Source organism: Myodes glareolus, chromosome 4, assembly GCF_982192425.1.
Source record: "Myodes glareolus chromosome 4, mMyoGla1.1, whole genome shotgun sequence".
In the NCBI taxonomy this organism is placed as follows: Eukaryota; Metazoa; Chordata; class Mammalia; order Rodentia; family Cricetidae; genus Myodes; species Myodes glareolus.
The window spans coordinates 2,270,531-2,289,902 of NC_142029.1; the positions used below are offsets into that span (position 1 = coordinate 2,270,531).

The 19,372-nt window shown below is 52.3% G+C and overlaps 2 protein-coding genes across 2 annotated transcripts in view; one reads left to right on the top strand and one right to left on the bottom strand.

Annotated features, from left to right (window-relative positions):
• The first annotated feature begins 884 nt into the window (after window positions 1–884).
• On the top strand, window positions 885–15,607 carry Pomgnt2 (protein O-linked mannose N-acetylglucosaminyltransferase 2 (beta 1,4-)). Its single transcript, XM_048423475.3, has 2 exons — window positions 885–997; window positions 13,350–15,607. The coding sequence occupies exon 2, from the start codon at window positions 13,457–13,459 to the stop codon at window positions 15,197–15,199; it is 1,743 nt and encodes a 580-aa protein (XP_048279432.3). The 5' UTR covers window positions 885–997; window positions 13,350–13,456; the 3' UTR covers window positions 15,200–15,607.
• Window positions 15,606–19,372, bottom strand: part of Gask1a (golgi associated kinase 1A) — a 34,042-nt gene continuing 30,275 nt past the window's right edge. The window contains 1 exon segment of the mRNA XM_048423472.3: window positions 15,606–18,962. Coding sequence (XP_048279429.3) covers window positions 18,752–18,962 — 211 coding nt within the window. The 3' untranslated portion in view covers window positions 15,606–18,751.

Genomic DNA, 19,372 nt, shown 5'->3' on the forward strand with positions numbered 1-19,372 from the left:
CTGCACACTGCCATGCTCCCCACCATGATGATAACGGACTGAATCTCTGAAACTTTAACAGGTCACCCCGATTAAATGTTTTCCTGGTCATGTTGCTGTGCTCATGGTGTCTCTTCACAGCAAAAGAAACCTGATGAAGACAGCCTCTGAGCAATTTAAATCTTCGCTTTTTGAAGCAAAAAGTCAAGAGAGCAAAAATGCATGACTCCAGAAATGGAGGCGCGTGTGTTCTGATAACCAACAGGCATGCCTGAAGAACTGAGGATGGTTGCCCTTGAGCCCCTTCCTTGAGAGGTAGGGTCTGATGTGGCGATGGTCCAATTGCATGCGAACTCCCTGATGTGGCGATGATGGTCCAACTGCATGCAAACTCCCTGTTGCTTTTTATTTCTTGTCTTCTTGTTTCTATTTTAATGATTTATTTTAGTGTGTGTGCGTGTATTATGTGTTCGTGAGCAAGCACAGGTGCCCTCAGAGGTCAGAAGAGGACTTCAGATTTCATGGATCTAGAGTCGCAGAAGGTTGTGAGCTGCCCGACATAGGTACTGGGAATTGAGCCCAGGACCTCTGGAAGAGCAGTAAGCACTCAACCTTTGAGACATATTTCCGGGCCCTTCATGAGTCTTAAAAGAATGTCGAGGTATGATTTGTTTTTCCTCTAATAGGTGACGTATGGGTATTGGTGTATCTTGCATTTAAACTTATTATCAGAACTCCCATAATTGGTTAAAATGAACACCACGTAGAAGCTTCTGGTCTTCTAGGCTCCTGTAGGCTGCTATTGCTTAAAAACTACAACTCCCAGGATTCCGTGAGCCGAAGGCGTGGTCCCAGCCGAGGCCTGGGAGGCGGATCCCGCGACCCGCGCACGCGCTCCGGTTCCCGTGTGTGCTCTCCTGCAGGGCAGGCGCACGGTGGCCACCTGCGACACCCGGGCGTCAGGTGGGCAGCGGGGTCTGCGTCGCATCTGGGCCCGGGGGTCCAAGCCCGGCTTCAGGTGAGGCACTGGCCGGGCTGGGCTTGGTTTCGGGCCCTGGGCTGCAGGGGAGACCGGCGGGCTTGCAGGACCGAGAGCGGTGGACGCCGCCTGGAGCAGGCGTGGAGGTTGGCGGGGTGGTGGGCCTGGGCAACCCGGCCCGGTGACGCTCCAGATCTAGCTGGAACCTTCACTGCCGCTGACAGCGGGGACGCACATGTTGTCCTGGTGCCCAGGAAAGGATGGTGCGCATTTGGCACAGGTGGAGCAAGGGGAGGTGAGAGAGGGGGCCTGGGCTGCGCCAGCTGCGTTGAAAGCGGTGCGTGGGCCGGCCTGTCGCTGACCCTTCGGCGGTTGGGGCTCCGTATGCAACCGGCTGGGCGATCGGTGATAGGAGCTTGTCTGGCCTTCTTGACAATGCCGGGAGAGCCACTAAGGAGGACCCTGATGGGCTTGCCTGTAGGAACCCCGTCTTCTCATCATTGATGGGAGTCCTGGGACAAAGTTTGAGACCCCTACCAGAATCATGCCACAAGTGATGAGCAGCCAATATCCTCTGACCTTGTGTCAGCCAGCCCCTAGAGCCTGTTGGGAAAGAGGACTTTAGGATTATTGGCCAGAGTAATAATACCAGCACAGTGCATTTTTCATATCTGGATTGTTCGGGGGCTGGACGTTGAAATCTTGGCTCCTTTACCTGCCTTGTCCCTTTAAGTAACTTACTAGTCTTTTCTGGTCCCTTCCTTTGTCCTCTGTAAAATAGAATGGGAAACAAACAAACAAACAGAAAAACAAAACCAACCTTCGCAGAGCTTCTGGGAGGATTCCGTGAGGTAATGCTGGCGAGGCTGTCTGTCTGGGTTCTCACCTGTTAGCAGCAGGCACGACCAACTGTAGAGAAGGAAAGGTTGGCGATCCAGCCCCAGGTCCTGTCTTTTCCACAAACCACCTGCCCCTAGGCTGCCCTTTCACATGGGGGCTCTGAGTTCTGGATGATGACAGAGCCAGGAGAAAATTAGGCCTCTTATGCTCAGAGATGGCTGGCAGGTCACTCCTGAGCTCGGAGTCGCTGGGGCCTACAGAAGGGAGCAGAGGAGAGAAAGTGCCGGTGAGCAGATTCACCGAGGCTGTGGACTTCCTGGTGTGTTGGACTGTCAGGGCTTCTTCAGGGGATTTGTTTGTTTGTTTTTCGATACTGAAGATTGAATCCAAATCCTCATGCGTGCAGGGCAAATGATCTCTGGTTGAGGTATACACCCCCAGCTCTACTCTTTGCTTTGTTTCGCAGTCTCGTTAAGTTTCTCAGGCTCACCAAGGCTATGATCCTCCTGCGTCGTCCTCCCTGGTAGCTGGGGCGGTAGGTTTCTAGTCAGCCTTCTGGTTGGCAGGTTCTTCCTTTCTGAAATTGCAGTGATATGCAAAGACTTTTAGGGACTCTTGAGAGAACCAGAAGATTAAATTACCCAGTACTTCACTCCCAAGGGACCTTATCAGTCACCTTAACGTGGTTACTGGAGGGACACTCTTCCTCGGGAACTGCTAAAGTGATCCCCAGGGTTTTTCAAGTTGGATGAGATATTGGAGGGGAAGGGAGAATCCAGAGATGCGGTCGTGGCTTTGCAGTTCAGGCTTGAGTTTCAACGTCAGCCCCAGCCCATAATAGCTCTGTGGTACTGAACGATCCATATAGCAATCCCCAGGATGTGTCCTTCAGCGTGACTGGGGTTCATTCACCTACTTTAAGTGTGTCGCGGGGATGAGAAAACATACACAGAGCACTTAGCACATGAATCAGTAAGTGGGTTTTGATCTCGCTGTGGTAGAGTTGGCTGTGAGAATAATTGTAGGCACAGTGCTTTGCTTCCATTGGCTCTTAGAATCCACAAACCTGCCCCACCCCCGTGTAGCAGTCGAAGTGTCCTCTCTCAGACTTCTAGTCAGTGGAGGTTTGAAATGGTCAAGAATTGGCGTTGCGTCGTTTAGCTGCTAAGTGTCAGGGCTGGAACTCAGCTGGCATCTCTGAGTCATTCCTTTCTCCTCTGCTGTCTGTGGGTTCTGCTGCCCTGGAACCTAGTTAGGACCCACGGCAGGCATTTCTGGTTTTACAGTGAACTCCTGGCAACACTTTTGGGTTAGAACCTTGGCTCCACATGTCTTGCTGTCCCATCAGTGGTGATGCTGAAGGAAGTGGTCCCCTGAGTGAGATTAGGTGAGGGGTTAGGAAAAGGCAGCATGTGGGAAGGCCTCCTTAGCTCTCACCCCTGGACTGCATGGGTTGGTGAGGGAGTCCCATGGTGAGCCCCATGCAACCACTGCAGCCCTGACTGCCTGACCTCACTTGTGAAATAAGGACTTGGGAGAATCCATTTCCAAAGGCTCTTTTAGTTCTAAAAGGTAGTGGTTTTGTAATTGTGTATTGATGGCTGAACCTTCTCAGTCAAGCACCAGGGCAGTGGGGATAATTGTCACCCCAGCTTGCTGCCCAGACTCTCTTTAGGATGAGAGAACGGTCATCGCTTCCTAAACCGCCAGCCACAGCCAGGTGTTCTCTCTGCTCGGCAGCGGAGAGCAATTACTGCTGGAAGCCTTGGGTTGCTAAGTTACCGCGGAAGGCTTGTGGGTCTGTGCTTCCAAGGCCTTCCACAGCTGCTCTGCCCGAGTCATGAATCTCACTGCGCTGGGTTCTACCCTGCTCACCTAAGGCTGGAGATTCTGTCAGACATGCTGACGCTTGTCTGCGGGACTTAGAAATGACCCTTGAAGTCAGGCGTGTTCACAACCTGGTGACCTTGCCTGGGCTATACGACCTTAAGCGTGTAACCTACCCTTAAGGTGCGATTTTCTCATATCGAGAGAAAATTAAGGGCTGGGGTTGTCGCTCAGTGGTTTGCCTAGTACATAGGAAGCCCTGAGTTTGAGTCCTGCCCCCAGCACCACCAAAGGAAGTTGGGGAGAGAAAAGCAAAGAAATGAACCCCCAGGCCTGCATTGGAAGGCTCTGTGAGGCATCCAGGAAAGGACTAAGGCTCAGGACAGCGCCTGCGCAGTAAGTGAAGTGAGGCGGTAGTAGCATTGCCCTGGACCGAGGCTCGGGACAGCGCCTGCGCAGTAAGAGAAGCGAGGCAGTAGTAGCGTTGGCCTTGGTGGTAGTTGCTGGCCCTTTGCACCATGCCAGGCATGGATGGATCTTTCACTTTCCATGGCTTCTCACATTCTCTCTGGTACCCACCCTCGGGCCCAGTGTGCCTATCAGAAAATCAGACCCTCCATGGTGCAGGCCCCTTCTTGCTGTGCAGTGTGCACATGGACCTGAGCCTGATCTCAGGACGGAGATCAGGACCCTTTGCCTGCCGACCCTCACCGTCGCTGCTATCGCACTGCAAGCTTTCTGTGGTTGCCGGCTTGCCAGTGACGAACCATACCCAGGGCCCTACCGTGGAGGTTTGAGCAGGGATCGTGGCACATCCTGAGGTGGCTTCAGAAGGGGCCAGTTAGACTGGGTCCCAGGGTTTTGAGACAGGTAATGGCAGCGGCTATTATAAGGACCTAGAGATGCTGTCCAGGCGCTTCGATGACATGGCTTTGCCAGTGTCCCGCGCTTTAAAATACCCTTTTCTTCCCTGGCCTCATTTTACTCCACTTCACACCACAAACAGTGGTGTCTGCCCAGGAAAGATTAGGTTGGGGCAGCTTTTCTGGAAAGTTTCTGGTGTGGAAGCTGTCTCGGGCTTTGCTATCCTGGAACTTCAGCTTGAATGTCGTGGTAGCAAAGTTAGTCTTTGTAGCAGGGCCGTAACTACTCGACTGGATCCATCATTTCCTTGCGGCTGGATGGAAATTCCTTCAGAGGATTGCAGAGCCGTGTGGTATCAGAACTTCGCATCAACACTGAGCACGTGGTGAAATCATTCAGAAGTTGCATCAAAACTTGGATTCCTAGGCCCAACTGGAAGAATTCTAGGTCATGCATCTGTGGGCCACATGAGTAGAGGAGTTGCATCCTACGCCTCCGGCAAACTCTAGAGCCCTGCAGGGCTCCTGGGTCTTCTTTTTCCCAGGAACGGGGTTTGTTCCTGTAAGTGTCTTACCTAGGGTAGAGTTTCTAGTAAGCAACCTTCTGGCTGCCTCAGGTTGAAGTCTCACAGAGATTTGCAGGGTGATCTCAGAGGTCAAGTGTGCAGGCTGATTACTGGCAGAAGTGCATATCCTGAGCTTGGTAAGAAAGAGAAACCCGGATTGAGGCACATGTTAGAAAATACTCATCTGGCTTAAAAACTGTCAAGGTTGGGGCTGAACAGATGTCTGGAGGCCAACAGCATTTGTTTCTCTTGCAGATGGCCAGAGTTTGATTCCTAGCACCCACGTGGTGGTTCACAGCCGTCCATAACTGTACTTCTAGAGTGTCCAACACCCTCTCCTCCATGGGTGCCGTACACACAAGCAGGCAAAGCGCTCATAACTTAAAAACAAACTTTAAGGAAACGGTCAGCGTCACAGGAAAGACCAAGAAGCTGTCCTAGGTAGGGGTGAAAGATCGGACTCTTCATCCTGGCCTGGATTTTGGACACAGCATAAGGACCATGGAGAAAAACAGTATCATCGCTATTAATTTTCTTAACTGCATTATGTAAGAGAACATTGTTCTCTTACAGTAGTAATGTTCTCCCTTGTAGCTATGGCTGTCAGGAAAGACGTCACCAGAATGATTTTGTTTGCTGTTGTTTTAGAGACAAGGTCTTAGTAAGTGTCCAGGCTGGTCTTAAATCCCCCGTCTCCACTCGCAGATGCTGGGGTTGCAGGCTTATTTTTAAGTAGTTCAGAATAGCGTTTGTGACGGGGCGTGATAAATGTGTCAGCTTGGGAAGGATCTGGGGGAGGGGCTCCCATACTCTGCAGCTTCTGTAAGTTGAAGTTGTTTCCCAGTAAGACGGAGTGGTTGCAGACACCAGGGCCACCCCGCGGCCAGGGCCCCACCCTGAAGTCCGTGTGCGCTTGAGCAGCTTTCTGTCCTCCCTTCTCTTTCGCTGTCTATAATATAATATGATATATTATAATATAATATAATACAATATAATATAAATGGAGATTGCCACTAGTGAAACAGAGGACCCCGCCCCCAGTGACGAGCCAGTGCTGTTAGCTACAATAGTGTCATCATCATTACAACAGAGGAGGCAGAGAGTGACGTAATACTGATGACCAAGGGAGCCCAAGCCGAGGCAGGGTTGCAGATTCCCCGGATGTTGGCCGCCGCCCAGTGGTTTGCCTACAAAGGGCTTTGCACGTCTCCCTTGAGCCTGAGGGGTCTCCCTGTGAAGCCAGCTTTTCTGGTAGCCTCATCCCCTTGCTGTCTCCACAGCAAAGCCTGGTGTTCTCATTGAGTAGTGCGTGGCTTGGGTTCTGCTTAGCTGGGCAAGGTGCTCCAAATCTTAGTGTTCTCGTGGTTTGCTGGACACAGGGACGAGGCATTCACTACCAACCCACACCCCTCTAAGCCCTTGCCCAGAACTCTCCCGCCCACCTCTAGGCAGAACGTCTTCGAGTCTCTTGTTATAACTGTGTGCTGGGCATACTTTCTGGTATTTTTAACTGTCTCTCCTACCATGGGCCTCTCCTGGAGTCTTGATGGATTCTGTCTCACATGGGGTCTAAGTCCTGCCTGACATGGATATTTTGGGGTCTGTGGATATTTTGTAGTCCCTGTAAGTAAGAATATTTTTTTGAGCCAGGTGGTGGTGGCGCATGCCTTTAATCTCAGCACTCGGGAGACAGAGGCCAGTCTGATCAACATAGAGAGTTCCAGGGCATCCAGGGCTATGCAGAGAAACCCTATCTCAAAAAACAAAAAAGCAATAAGAAAAAATTGAGTTCTTCCCCCTTGTGGTTTCACCTTAAGGACTTGTAATATCCTATTCCTTGTGCCTTGTGTGAGCCTGAGACAGGCTTGCACTCTTTCTTCCCGTCTGCAACCCTGTGTGTGACCACACGGTGGTGCTGCTTTCATGCTAACAAGGTGGACTCCAGCTGTGAGCGGACGTCTGTATCGCCAGGGAACTGCCGGCTGGGGAGGCTGAGCGCACTTTGGGCTCACCTGAGCCCTTCTGTCTGCACAAGCAGGGCAGGGCTCATCACCCAACACACCAGACAGAGTAAAGGAACTTGGGCCCCTGAAGCTTTTCCTTCAGGAGCTGAAGCTCATTCATTGCCACATCAGCTGCTGATACAGGGCTCACATCTCCAGCTCTGAGTTTAAGAGGATGTTTCCTAGGTCGGGGTGTGAATAAGAATGTGAATGGGGTGGAAGGTGAAGGCCGTAGAGATAGCTCAGTGGTTAGGATCCCGCTCTGCTCTCTCAGAGGATCCGAGTTCCGATCCCAGCCAGGTCTGCTGACACACTCATGTCTGTTACTCCTGCTCCAGGGGAACCCAAAACCTCTGACCTCCACAGGAACTGTGCTTGTGTGCACACACATAATTAAAAATGAAATAAAAATCTACAAACAAAACCCACAAGCATGTGTGCTCAGAACTGCTCGGTGCACCTTTGTAGTTAACTGCTAAGTGTTACAAGGGTGCTTGGGCTGCCTGCATCTTACTGAAGGAATGATTCCCTTCTCTGACAGTCCAGTGAGCTTTAAATGTGAGGTTTTCTTGGCCTTAGGCTCGTACATAGTTTTGGTGCACATACAACCAAACTAACTACGTGGAGGAGGAGGAGGAGGAGGAGGAGGAGGAGGTTGGAAGAGGAGGTTGGAAGAGATCGTCCTGAGGGCCAGCCTGATCTTGTAGAGTATGTTTGAGTTTACCCACTTAGAGCGACGGGGACATCCATGTGCCACCCAGAGCTTCCATAGTTCATCGCTAATAAACACATGCTGCGTCCAGGCCAAAAACACTTCTCGGTGTCAAAGTAAGGATTATACCATTTCAGCTACAAATCTGAACAGCTTCTAAAAATCATATGGCTGTAGTGTTGGTGTGAAACCTTGCCACCACCCCTCCTGGACTGGGCCTCTGGCTCTTGTGCAAGCCTAGCCTGGCAGGAGCTGGCAGACCAGACCCCTCTTCCCAATAGCCCTGAAGATCTTGGGGGGGCGCGGCAGGTGAAGAGCTGTTTTCTGACAGTCCACAGCTGGAGCCCAGGTGCTGGGGTTGCCTTCTATGGACCAGAGCTTATAAATGGCACACAGCTGAGTCTGCCAGGGGGCGGGAGGCCAGTCGCCCTGTCCTGTCTTCACTCAGCTTGTGCAGTTACTATTACAGACCAGGGCTTGTTACAGTTTATCTGTGGGACTCAGAGCAGTCCCGTGAGAAGCGGAACTGTGTGCCCCGGATCCCGGGATCCCTAATGCTGGACCTCCAGCCTCCAGGACTGTAAGGAGGTAAGTTTGCTACTTAAGCCTCCAGCTTATGGTGGTTGGTGTTGCAGCCTACGACGACTGTGGTCCTGCCAAGCTCTCAGCAAGCTCAGCTCTAACTGTCCCCTCCCCAGGCCCTGACTTTACTTTCCCTATTGGCTCCTGATCTGTGGATTTGCGCCCAACTAGTCCTGACTAGGAATCCTGGGGTGCTTCCTCCATATGTGGGGTTGGCTGGGGCTGGGACTGGCCAGGGCATTCAGGAAACAGAGCCTGTGCCCATGCTCGACGTCCAGGCTGATGGGTGATCCTGTCAGCACGAGATCTCACCCTCACTGCTGTTGAATGTGTCAGCATCCTTATGCCTGCCTGTATTTAAGGGCTTTTGTGAACATAGAATCTCGCTCTGTCAAGCTGTGTTCTGGCTGAGCCACTAAACTGAATTCTTCCGACCACACTTCTGTTAAGGTTTCTAACTGTAACAGCAGACAGACAGTGCCCAAGTCCCTAGAAGAGAAGAGAGGTTTGAAGAGGAAAAGGAACCCGTCCAGGCCATGACCTTGCTCCTCCTCCGGGGACTGTTATAGGCTAGCTCCTTGGGAAGCTAGGCTGGGTGGCTATGTGGTACTGGAAAGCAGAGGGATCATCAGAGGAAAATTGACAGGAAGCTGCATTCCTTACCAGTGGCTCAGGTGATGCCTGCAGGGAGGGGGGATGGCATGCGGTGATGGCCGCCTCATCCCTAGCAGGTTTAGTGCTCCTCCGCACATGCCTTGCTGTGACCACTGCATCACATCGGGCGTCATAGGGGCTCAGGGAGAACCTGGAGGTCAGGGAGGTCATTCGTCCTTTTTGTCTGACACACACACTGACTTGGCCAATGCAGAGCTCATTGCCCGTCTGGCATTCTCTTAAGATTTTGGATTCTGTTCCATAAAGATACACACGTTCAATATAACACATAAAATTACATATCTTTGGGCATAAATTTACATATGCATATACGCAGGCGTACGTGTATACATATATATGCACGCACACGCACTGACTTGTGAGATGAGTGGACAGTCAGGTTCACTTGCTCCATCCCTCTGTTGCTAGCTCACCACCATGCCGGTGTTAATCATCTTCAGTGCTGAACCTGTCCCCACATGAAAGGCTTGAGGACACAGCTCCAGCCTCAACAGGTATGTTTTGTCTCCATGGTGATTCTAGATCCTGTTGAGTTGCCCACAGGGTCTCCTCGAGAGCCTGGCTTCTTTCTGGATGGAGGGTGGGTCCGTCTTGCACACTCTGCCTCACCTGGGCATCTCACCTCTCCAGCAAAGAAGGCCCCTCGCCTGGGTCCCCCACAACAGGGAAAGGGGCTGAAAACGACCCAGTTCAAGCCATTGGTACTGTGCCTTCCTTCCATAGCAAATATCTTTCCCATGTTATTTTTAGGGGTCTGGGATCCTTGAGTAAGGTAACCCAAATTTGAATTTTCAGCACCCACATAAAAAGCCATGCACGGTAACTATGACATCCATAGCCCCAGTGCTGGGGCTGAGGGATGGGAGCAGACAAGAAGACCCTGGAGCTTGCTGGCCAGCCAAGCCAGGCTGGACAAATTGGTGAGCTCCAGGTTCAATGAAGAGACACCCCCCACCACCACCAAAATAAGGTGGGATTGGAGAGATGGCTCAGCGATTAAAAGCACTTGTTGCTCTTAGGACCGAAGTTTGGTTCTCAGTACCTACGTGCTGGCTCACAATCACCTGTGACTCCAGTTACCTGGCATTGGGTGTCCTTTTCTGGCCTCCAGGGGCAACAGGTGCTCACAGGCTGCACAGACATACATACATGCAGATAAACAGACATACGTGCAGACAAATATACACGCAGACAAACAGAAATATATGCAGACAAACGGACATTCATGCAGACAAACAGAAATACACAATATCTAAAAAGAGCAAAGTGGAGAGCCATCAAGACAGGTACTTGTCCACCAGTGGCCTCCACAGGCATGTGCACACATGTGCATGCACACCCTCACATGTTTACACGCTAGTCACACACAAGTTTATTTACAGTCCTCTCCATCCCTCACAGCAGAGCAGAGGGTCCCCAGAAGCTCCTTCTGCTGAGGAAGGGATAGGATCACAGAGTCATTGAAGTTCTGGGACTATTTCTTTTCAGAGTAGTGTTGAGATTGGAGCTGGCCCTTCTGAACTTATCTGCCCTCAGCCAGGCTTGCTTTTAAACCATCTCCATAACAAGACCTGGCTGGGGAAAACTGCAGGGACCTTGGCCTCCTTCTTCTTTGGACTTACTTCTTCCTGCAGGGAGAAGTCACACCCCAGCCAGCAGTCTGGGAGACTTACACAAGAGAAGTGTAGATTTATTACATGTAGGGTGGGAGAGGCTTTTTGCTGAATTGGGGTTCATTTTTCTATTGAGAGCCTGGTGTGGTACAGGCAGGGTTTTAGGTGCAGCTGTCGTGAGTGCTACAAACGCTAAGACACTGAGCAGGACCAGGCCCGAGGGCTGTGTTCAGGATGCAGTGGCCCTGCGCAGTCTACAGACAGCAGGCTCTTCCTCCTGTGTGAATTGTCCATCATCACAGACCCTCCATCCTGTCCAGATCCCATCTGATGAGAGGCTCTGGGCACTTCTGGGGCTCAGAAGATGGGGTGTCCCCTTCGGTCCTCACAGCATGCTCACCTGTAGAAATATGCTTCCCAGGTGACCCCTGCCTCTATCTGATTCTTCCAAAGCTTTTGGTCTTGCTGGCTTAAGTGGGGTCCTACAGTGCAGGTGGGGTGGAGGTGGGGTGATGCAGGAGAATATGGGAAAGACGGGAAGGATTTTGTGGTGGCTACTGACTGCCCCACACCTTGGCTCCTCCACAGTGACAAAATGGGGATTCCACTATAAGACCCCCAGGATATTTAAAGCAAGGATGAGGAGCAAATCCGTGTTCGTCCTCCACCCCAGTTCACCTGAGAGAGAGTAGGGAGGGAAGGCAGTTAGAAAGGTTGAACTGACATAGCCGCAGCCTGCGCCACAGTTCCAGCAGGGAGGAGCGTGGGTTGCTAATCAAGGTGTCACGGTTCTGGCCACTACGTTCCTGTCACTCAGCCTTGATTCAGACTGCCTGACAAAGTAGGCTGAAACCACGCGGTTCGGCAGGTCACGTTTTCCCCCTCGAAAGGATAATGCGAGACCCTGACGTGCCCAGTGAAGTCTGTGGCACATTCCATGTCTGTCCTGCCCTCTACCAGTGCCATGTTGGCAGACCGTGGGATGGGTGCTCACATTTAAGGGGCCCAGAAACAGCCAAGTCCTGTCTCCCTCAGTCTCCCACTTTCAACTTAGGCCGTCGCAGTTCTGCTTCTGTCCAGTAGAGGGCACTCGTGTCAAGCTGCTGAGTCTTTCGGTGGTTGGTTTGCTCGGTGTGTGTGTGTGTGTGTGTGTGTGTGTGTGAGAGAGAGAGAGAGAGAGAGAGAGAGAGAGAGAGAGAGAGAGAGAGATGGGGGTGTCTTGAGGAGACAGTTTCATATATGCACATCACTCAGAAAGCTGTGCCCTCCCGGCATGTGCTTGTCTGTAAGAGGCCAGAACCACAACTCAGTCTGGCTTCAAAGATGCAGAAAGCTCTCTCACAGTAGACTTGGAAACATCACCAGGGTCCCTTGCTGTGCCATCCTGAGCATTCTGTCTGTGCTCTCAAGCCATTTTGCTCGTGGTTGGCACTGGCAGCCAGGGGACACCCCTTTCCTCCTGCCCCTTGGGTAGGAGCATGAACTGGCTTGCCCCCAGTCTGACTGGTCCCTCTTTGCATGTCATGGGCTTGGGCCAGAGCTCCAGAGGTGAGCTGTCCACACCCTGAGAGTCACATGTCTCTGCCTCCTCTGGGTCCTAGGAGACTCAGCACGGTGGCTCAGAGGAAGTGTGCACACACTAAGGAACCCTTAGGAAGAGCGGGCGTAGATGGAGGTGAGCACCCTGTGCTGACTTAACCTGGAGGTCCAGGCCAGGGTACCTCGGTCCGGTGACTTCTGGCTGTGCTCACTGCTTAGGTTTAAAACCCTGTTTCAAGTAGTATGGATGGGAAGGGCAGTGCCTGCCTCACACTGGCCCGCCTTGGCTCTGAATCGTGACGGCAGCAGTGCACCCGGGGTGCTTCGGAATGCACATGGTTTGTGTGGCCCTTCGTCAAGTGTCCCTGCCCTTTCCACTTCCTGCATTGGAGGCCTCACCTGTTGGGGATCCTAACTGAACGAAATGACTCCTGTGTACATCAGAAAACGTTTGGGTGCCAGAACTTGAATTTCAAGCAGTGCATGGCTTCTCATCACCAAAACCTGCGACAGGGCTGCCAAATGTGTGCTTTTTCTAGAGTGCCTGAATCCCAAAAGAAAGGCCACCCGGACCAAGTGAATGAATGTACCTGGCCTTTGATGTGCCTCGGTACTGGCACTGTCTAATGACTATACCATCCCAAATATAAGGGGTTCTGTTTGGAGATAGATGTTGGCCCCAAACCTGGACCTTGCTGAAGTTCTGCAGAGCTCTGGTGGTGGTAATGTCCTTGCGTCATAGCTCGAGCGTGTAAGGGGTCTCCCCTGGCATCCTCAGAGGCTGTTGAAACCACATGGTAACTCATCTAAACAAATGGCCCCTGGGGCTGGTGAGATGACTCAGTAATCTCCTTACCTCTAAATGCTGGCACTGGGCAGAGGCAAGAGGATCCCGGAGATTGCTGCCCAGCCAGTCTAGCTGAATCAGTGAGTACCAGGTTCAGTACAGACCCTGTCCCCAAAATACAAGGTGTAGAGCAGTCAAGGAAAAACACATGATGTTGGCCTCTGGCCTCCAAGCACACATGCACACTTGTGATTTTGACTCACAACTGCTTTTTAGTGAGAGTCATTACCAGGGAGCTTTGCTGAAACCACGGTGGAGGGAATGCACGGTGGGAGTGTGCTGAGGTGCCTGGCTGGGTTGACTCCTCTCTCTCTCCCTCCACAGGCTTTTTCTTGTCCTCCGACACACAGAGGGATGGATGCGTGAAGCCCACCTGACTGTGGCACTTCCCAGCAGTAGTCATCTCCCTAAGACCCCTTGGTGACAGTAGTATGCACCTCTCCGCGGTGCTCAATGCCCTCCTGGTGTCCGTGCTGGCTGCTGTCTTGTGGAAGCATGTGCGCCTGCGCGAGCATGCAGCCACCCTAGAGGAAGAGCTGGCCCGTGGGCAGCAGTCCCTGGACCCGGTCTCAGGACTGAAGGTTGACTACCCAAAGGCCCTGCAGATCCTCATGGAGGGTGGCACCCAGATGGTGTGCACAGGCCGCACCCACACGGATCGCATCTGTCGCTTCAAGTGGCTCTGCTACTCTAATGAGATCGAAGAGTTCATCTTTTTCCATGGCAACTCATCCATGATGCTGCCCAATCTGGGCTCCCGGCGCTTCCAGCCGGCACTCTTGGACCTGTCCACCGTGGAGGATCATAACGCCCAGTACTTCAACTTTGTGGAGCTGCCTGCCGGAGCCCTGCGCTTCTTGCCAAAGCCAGTGTTTGTGCCCGATGTGGCCCTCATCACCAACCGCTTCAACCCCGATAACCTTATGCATGTCTTCCATGACGACCTGCTCCCTCTCTTCTACACGCTGAGGCAGTTCCCCGGCCTGGCCCAAGAAGCCCGGCTCTTCTTCATGGAGGGCTGGGGCGAGGGCGCCCACTTTGACCTGTACAAACTCCTTAGCCCCAAGCAGCCGCTACTACGCTCACAGCTCAAGACGCTGGGCCGTTTGCTCTGCTTTTCCCATGCTTTTGTGGGTCTGTCCAAGGTCACCACCTGGTACCAGTATGGCTTTGTCCAGCCCCAAGGCCCAAAGGCCAACATCCTAGTCTCTGGCCATGAGATCCGGCAGTTCACGCGATTCATCACCGAAAAGCTGAACGTGAGCCACACGGGGGCGCCGCTGGGCGAGGAATACATTCTGGTCTTCAGTCGCACCCAGAACAGGCTCATCCTGAACGAGGCAGAGCTGTTGCTGGAGCTAGCACAAGAGTTCCAGATGAAGACAGTGACGGTGTCGCTGGAGGACCACAGCTTTGCAGACGTGGTGCGGCTGGTGAGCAACGCCTCCATGCTAGTCAGCATGCACGGCGCCCAGCTGGTCACGGCCCTCTTCCTGCCCCGTGGATCTACCGTGGTTGAGCTCTTCCCCTACGCTGTCAATCCTGACCACTACACCCCCTACAAGACGCTGGCCACCCTGCCTGGCATGGACCTGCAGTATGTAGCCTGGAGAAACATGATACGAGAGAATACAGTCACGCACCCCGAACGGCCCTGGGACCAAGGGGGCATCACCCACCTGGACCGGGCTGAGCAGGCCCGCATCCTCCAGAGCCGAGAGGTCCCCCGGCATCTCTGTTGCCGGAACCCAGAGTGGCTCTTCCGAATCTACCAGGACACCAGAGTGGACATCCCGTCCCTCATACAATCCATTCAGCGTGTGGTGAAGGGCCGGCCGGGACCGCGGAGGCAGAAGTGGGCATACAGCCTGTACCCAGGCAAGGTGCAGGATGCTCGATGCCAGGCATCTGTGCAGGGCGCCACCGAGGCCCACCTGTCTGTGTCCTGGCAGATGCCATGGAACCTCAGGTACCTTAAAGTGAAGGAGGTGAGGTATGAGGTGTGGCTGCAGGAGCAAGGGGAGAACACGTACACGCCGTACATGCTGATCCTGCAGAACCACACCTTCACAGAGAACATCAAACCTTTCACCACCTACCTGGTGTGGGTCCGCTGCATCTTCAACAGGAGTCTCCTGGGACCTTTCGCAGATGTACTGGTGTGTAACACGTAGCCAGTAGGCAGCGGCCAAGCCTCAGGAGGGAGGCCTTGGCGGTCAGCTCTCCCAGGTCCACAGCCCTGCTGGCAACTGTGGTGATGACTTACCTATTTATTGCGTGGGCCTGGGCTAGGCCTTCTCCCAGGGGCTTCTTACTGCTGCGGGTGTGCCCTAAAGAGGTGGCACCCTCCCCTTCTGCCACTCTGAGGGGAATTCCTTTGTGGTGAGGAGGAGGCACCCGTAGGTCCCAGGGATCAGCTCTCGCTAATTGATCTGCTGTCTCCTGCCGTGGCCACGGTAACGGTCCTGGCTTCTAGAAACAGTGGTCGTGTGGTTGGTGGGCTAGGCAGATGGTCTCTGTGAATTTCACCTGTAGCTGAGTGACAGGTGTGTTTGGAGCAGTCATTAAATGGTGAACATCTATGGTCAAGTCTTTTTAATGTCATATTAACATATATGAACTATACCTTGTAATGGGTTTCATGACATTTTCATGCATATATATGGTACATTCCAATCCGTTCACCCTGTTAAACTTTTCTGTTCCCCTTCCTACTGACCCTTTCCTCTCTCCAGCCCACCCCTCCTATTTTCATGTCCTTTTGTGTGTGTGTCTTTATTTGAGCCAATGAGTTGCACACGGAAGAGGGTTTGCTTGCACAGGCCTTGCCATCGACCACCCAACTGAAGAAAATGGCTCCCTTCATCCAATGATTATAATCCTCAGTGAAGGGTGAGGTCCCATGCGCTCATCCCACTTCCATGATGGGGTGGAGATGGACCCCCATCTTGTGTTGGTCATTGCAGCTGCTGTGAGGTCAAGAATACCCAGAAGTCGGTGTCCCACATCCCCTGCATCATTATTGCCACTGTCATGGTGTTCCCTGGAGAGACTGAGGTCGATGCCCCACGGATGGGCATCCAATAGTCGCTTGTCCCCAGCACTTTAACCATGTATCAGTCTGCAGGTACTGCTGGCCGCCACAAAAGGACGCCTTCCCAAAGCTGACAGCAGCCCTGGTCCACAGGCGTGAAAGAAGACAGTTTCATGGGTGTGTCACATCCATGAAACATAACAGCAGCAGCTTCCCCATTGGGGCCCATGACGTACCCAACCACAGGCTTCTAACAGGTTATACTGTCAAACCTGTGGAGTGGGCCTCAGAGCCAATCAGAGAGCAGTTGGTTGCCTGTGACAGACCCACTACTATTGTGTCAGTAGGCGCATCCTGCCTGACTGGCTGGTGTTGCACGTAGAGTCTGCTGCTAAGTAAGACTTGTTATTCTCCCAGAACCCTGCGTAACACTTTATAACACTATGAGGGTTGGTGGGCAGGGAGGAAGCTTCCAGTTCCAACTTGATGTCTCTGTCCTGGGACAGATGTTTGGTGTCTTCAACTGTAGGGGTTTAGCATCTAGCATTGGTGGTAAACTAACATAGGGGCAATTGCCTGTATTTGGGGGTGGCCTTAGGAGCCACCTTAAGCTGACAGCTCAGAGGGAGAGAGCCTTGGCAAGTCTTGGACAACGGGAAGCAAAGTTGGCAGTGAGTACCCAGCTCTTTCATTTTGCTTGTCAAGGGAGATGACACAGTGGGCTAGGAACAGTGCTGTGGAGGGAACACGTGCCCACTTGCACAGGCAGTGTCTCACACAGAGGCCATGAAGCGGAGCACATCCATGGGGGATATCCATAAAGTCACATTTGACCTGGGTTGTGCGTGGTCATGCTGATTGCAGTCAGCAGTGAGACATAGGCATGCTCTCATTAAAGTCAGGAGTAAGATGGAGACATCGCTGTAGCTGTCACTCAACCGTCTTCCCCAGAAACAATGAAGGTTACACACCACCATAAATGAGGAATTAAAAATAAAATTTAAAATTTGATTTTTCCCCTTAAAGACTCATACAAATATTTATCCGAAGGGCTAGAAATATTTCTCAGCAGTAAAAGCAACACCTGCTGTCCCAGAGAAACCAACTTTAGTTACCAGGACTCAGGAAGCAGCTCACAGTTAATCTGTAGCTCCAGTTCCAGAGGATGCAGCGACCTCTCCTGACTTCCGTGGGCATTGCATGCCTGTGGTGCACAGACATACATGCAGACAGAACACACAAAATAAAATAAATATTTCTAAGTGAATACTTGTGCTACCAGACAGAATAAAGTTACTTTGATCGGAACAGTGTCCCGTTGAAGCGGGGAGTTGAGAAACCCTATCAGCAGAATATAGTACAGTCCTGAGTGGGCCTCTGTGTACTTGGGAGCTTATCTGATAAGGGTGTGCCGTCAGATCAGTGGGAACGGAATAGACTCTTGAACAGAATCTGGAGCAAGGAAGCTTAAGTTACACCCCTAACCAAACCACTCTCACATGCAAATTTCATACAAATACAGCGAAGGAGAAGGACACAGCTGATATCTCAGCGATCTGAAGGGGCAGCAGCCTGAGAAGGCAGCAACCCTGGGAGACTCACGGGCAAAAATGAACCAATTTGACTGCATAGAATTAGTTTCCGACTTTGCAGAAGACAGAGTCAAGCCATAGATGGCCGACTGAGAGGAAACAGACGAGTGTAGCAGCAGGGGCTGAGTATATGCAGCTCAGAGTCAGAACTCTAACGTGCTACCAAGGAAGGGCAAACGTCTTACACGGGGAAGCCGGCTAACCAAACATGCCATGGCCAACATGGACATGATCATTCCTACGATAATAAGGGAAATTCGGTTTTTACAGCAGCCTCCTCCCCGTTGCCACTGGAAAGATGGCTCAATGGTTAAGAGTATTTGTTGCTCTTGTGGAGGATTACAGAGTTCAGTTCCCAGCACCCATACCAGGCAGCTCACAACCCCCTGTAACTCCAGTTCGCACCTGCACACATGTGGCACACACACACACACACACACACACACAAATAAATAAAAATTAGGGGCTGGAGAGATGGCTCAGTTACTAAGAACACTGGTTGCTCTTCCGGAGGACCCAGGTTCAATTTTCACCACCCACATGGCAGTCCATAATTGTCTGTAAGTCAAGTCCCAGGGGTCTGGCCCCCTCTCTGGCCTCTGCAGTCACCAGGTATGCACATGGGGCACAAATGGGTACAAGACACCCATGTACCTAAAAATAAATTTTTAATTTAAAAAAAAATCTTAAAAAATAGGCTTCTGTGGTTGGACATACAGTTGGTAGAGTACTTGCCTAGTATGCATGACACTCCAGGTTCATTACTTACATACCTCCACACACATGCACACACACAGTACTGCATGCACACGTGCAGGGAACAGTTCACAGAACATCCTTAAACATTTATTGCTGTGTGGCAGTAAACAGCCAGAGCTGAGAATGCAGGCAGGAATGTGCCCTTGAAGGCGCTCCGCCATTCCCAGCAGGTGAGCCGTCTGTCCTGTGGCACTGTAGGCTCCTCCAGCTTCTGACTTTCCCCATTTGTCTGGGGTGGCCAACTGTTGTCAAGGAAATGCTGCCAATGGGAGGCACACTCACCAGGCTTACGTCATGGGAAGTCCTCCAGCAAGGTGTGCTCTGCCCAGACAGAGGTGGACTCACAGGTCCTTGTCCCGGAACAGCGTGAGGTTGTGCCTCTGTATGTGTCTCAGCAGGACCTGCCCTCGCCTCTCCAGTGTCTCTAGGATGTGCTTCAGACCTCTGGCTCCGCCTTGGCTCTCCCAAAACACCCGGTCCATCTGCAGCGACTTGAGCAGGAGGTTCTGTAGACACCCTGATGCGAGAACCTTCACGACGGACTCAGGAAACCTGGGGCCAAAGCCCCGGAGCCGTGCAGGAGAAGAAAGGCACAAGTGAGCTCAGAGTCTCCACAAAGAGTGAGCCCTGAACTTGCCCCCGGGGGAACCCAGCACAGTCAGCCAGGGAAATGCCAGGTCTGTGCCTTCTAGCTCCTTGTCAGAGGATTCTGTGACCTGCTATGTCCTGGAAGCAGACAGTAGTGCTCTCGGATGGGCCCCATCCGACGGTGAAGCCTGGAGAACAAATCTACCACTCTGGGCCCCAAAAGGCCCTGAGAAAGCTGAGCCACCTACTGAGAGTGGACAAGGAAGAGCAGGTCCCCAGGCTAGCTCTTTCACCTAGATCCAGGATGAGCTAGCCTGCACAAACTGAGGGAGGGCAGCTGGTATTGTGCAGGAACCAGAAGCCCTCTGGATACG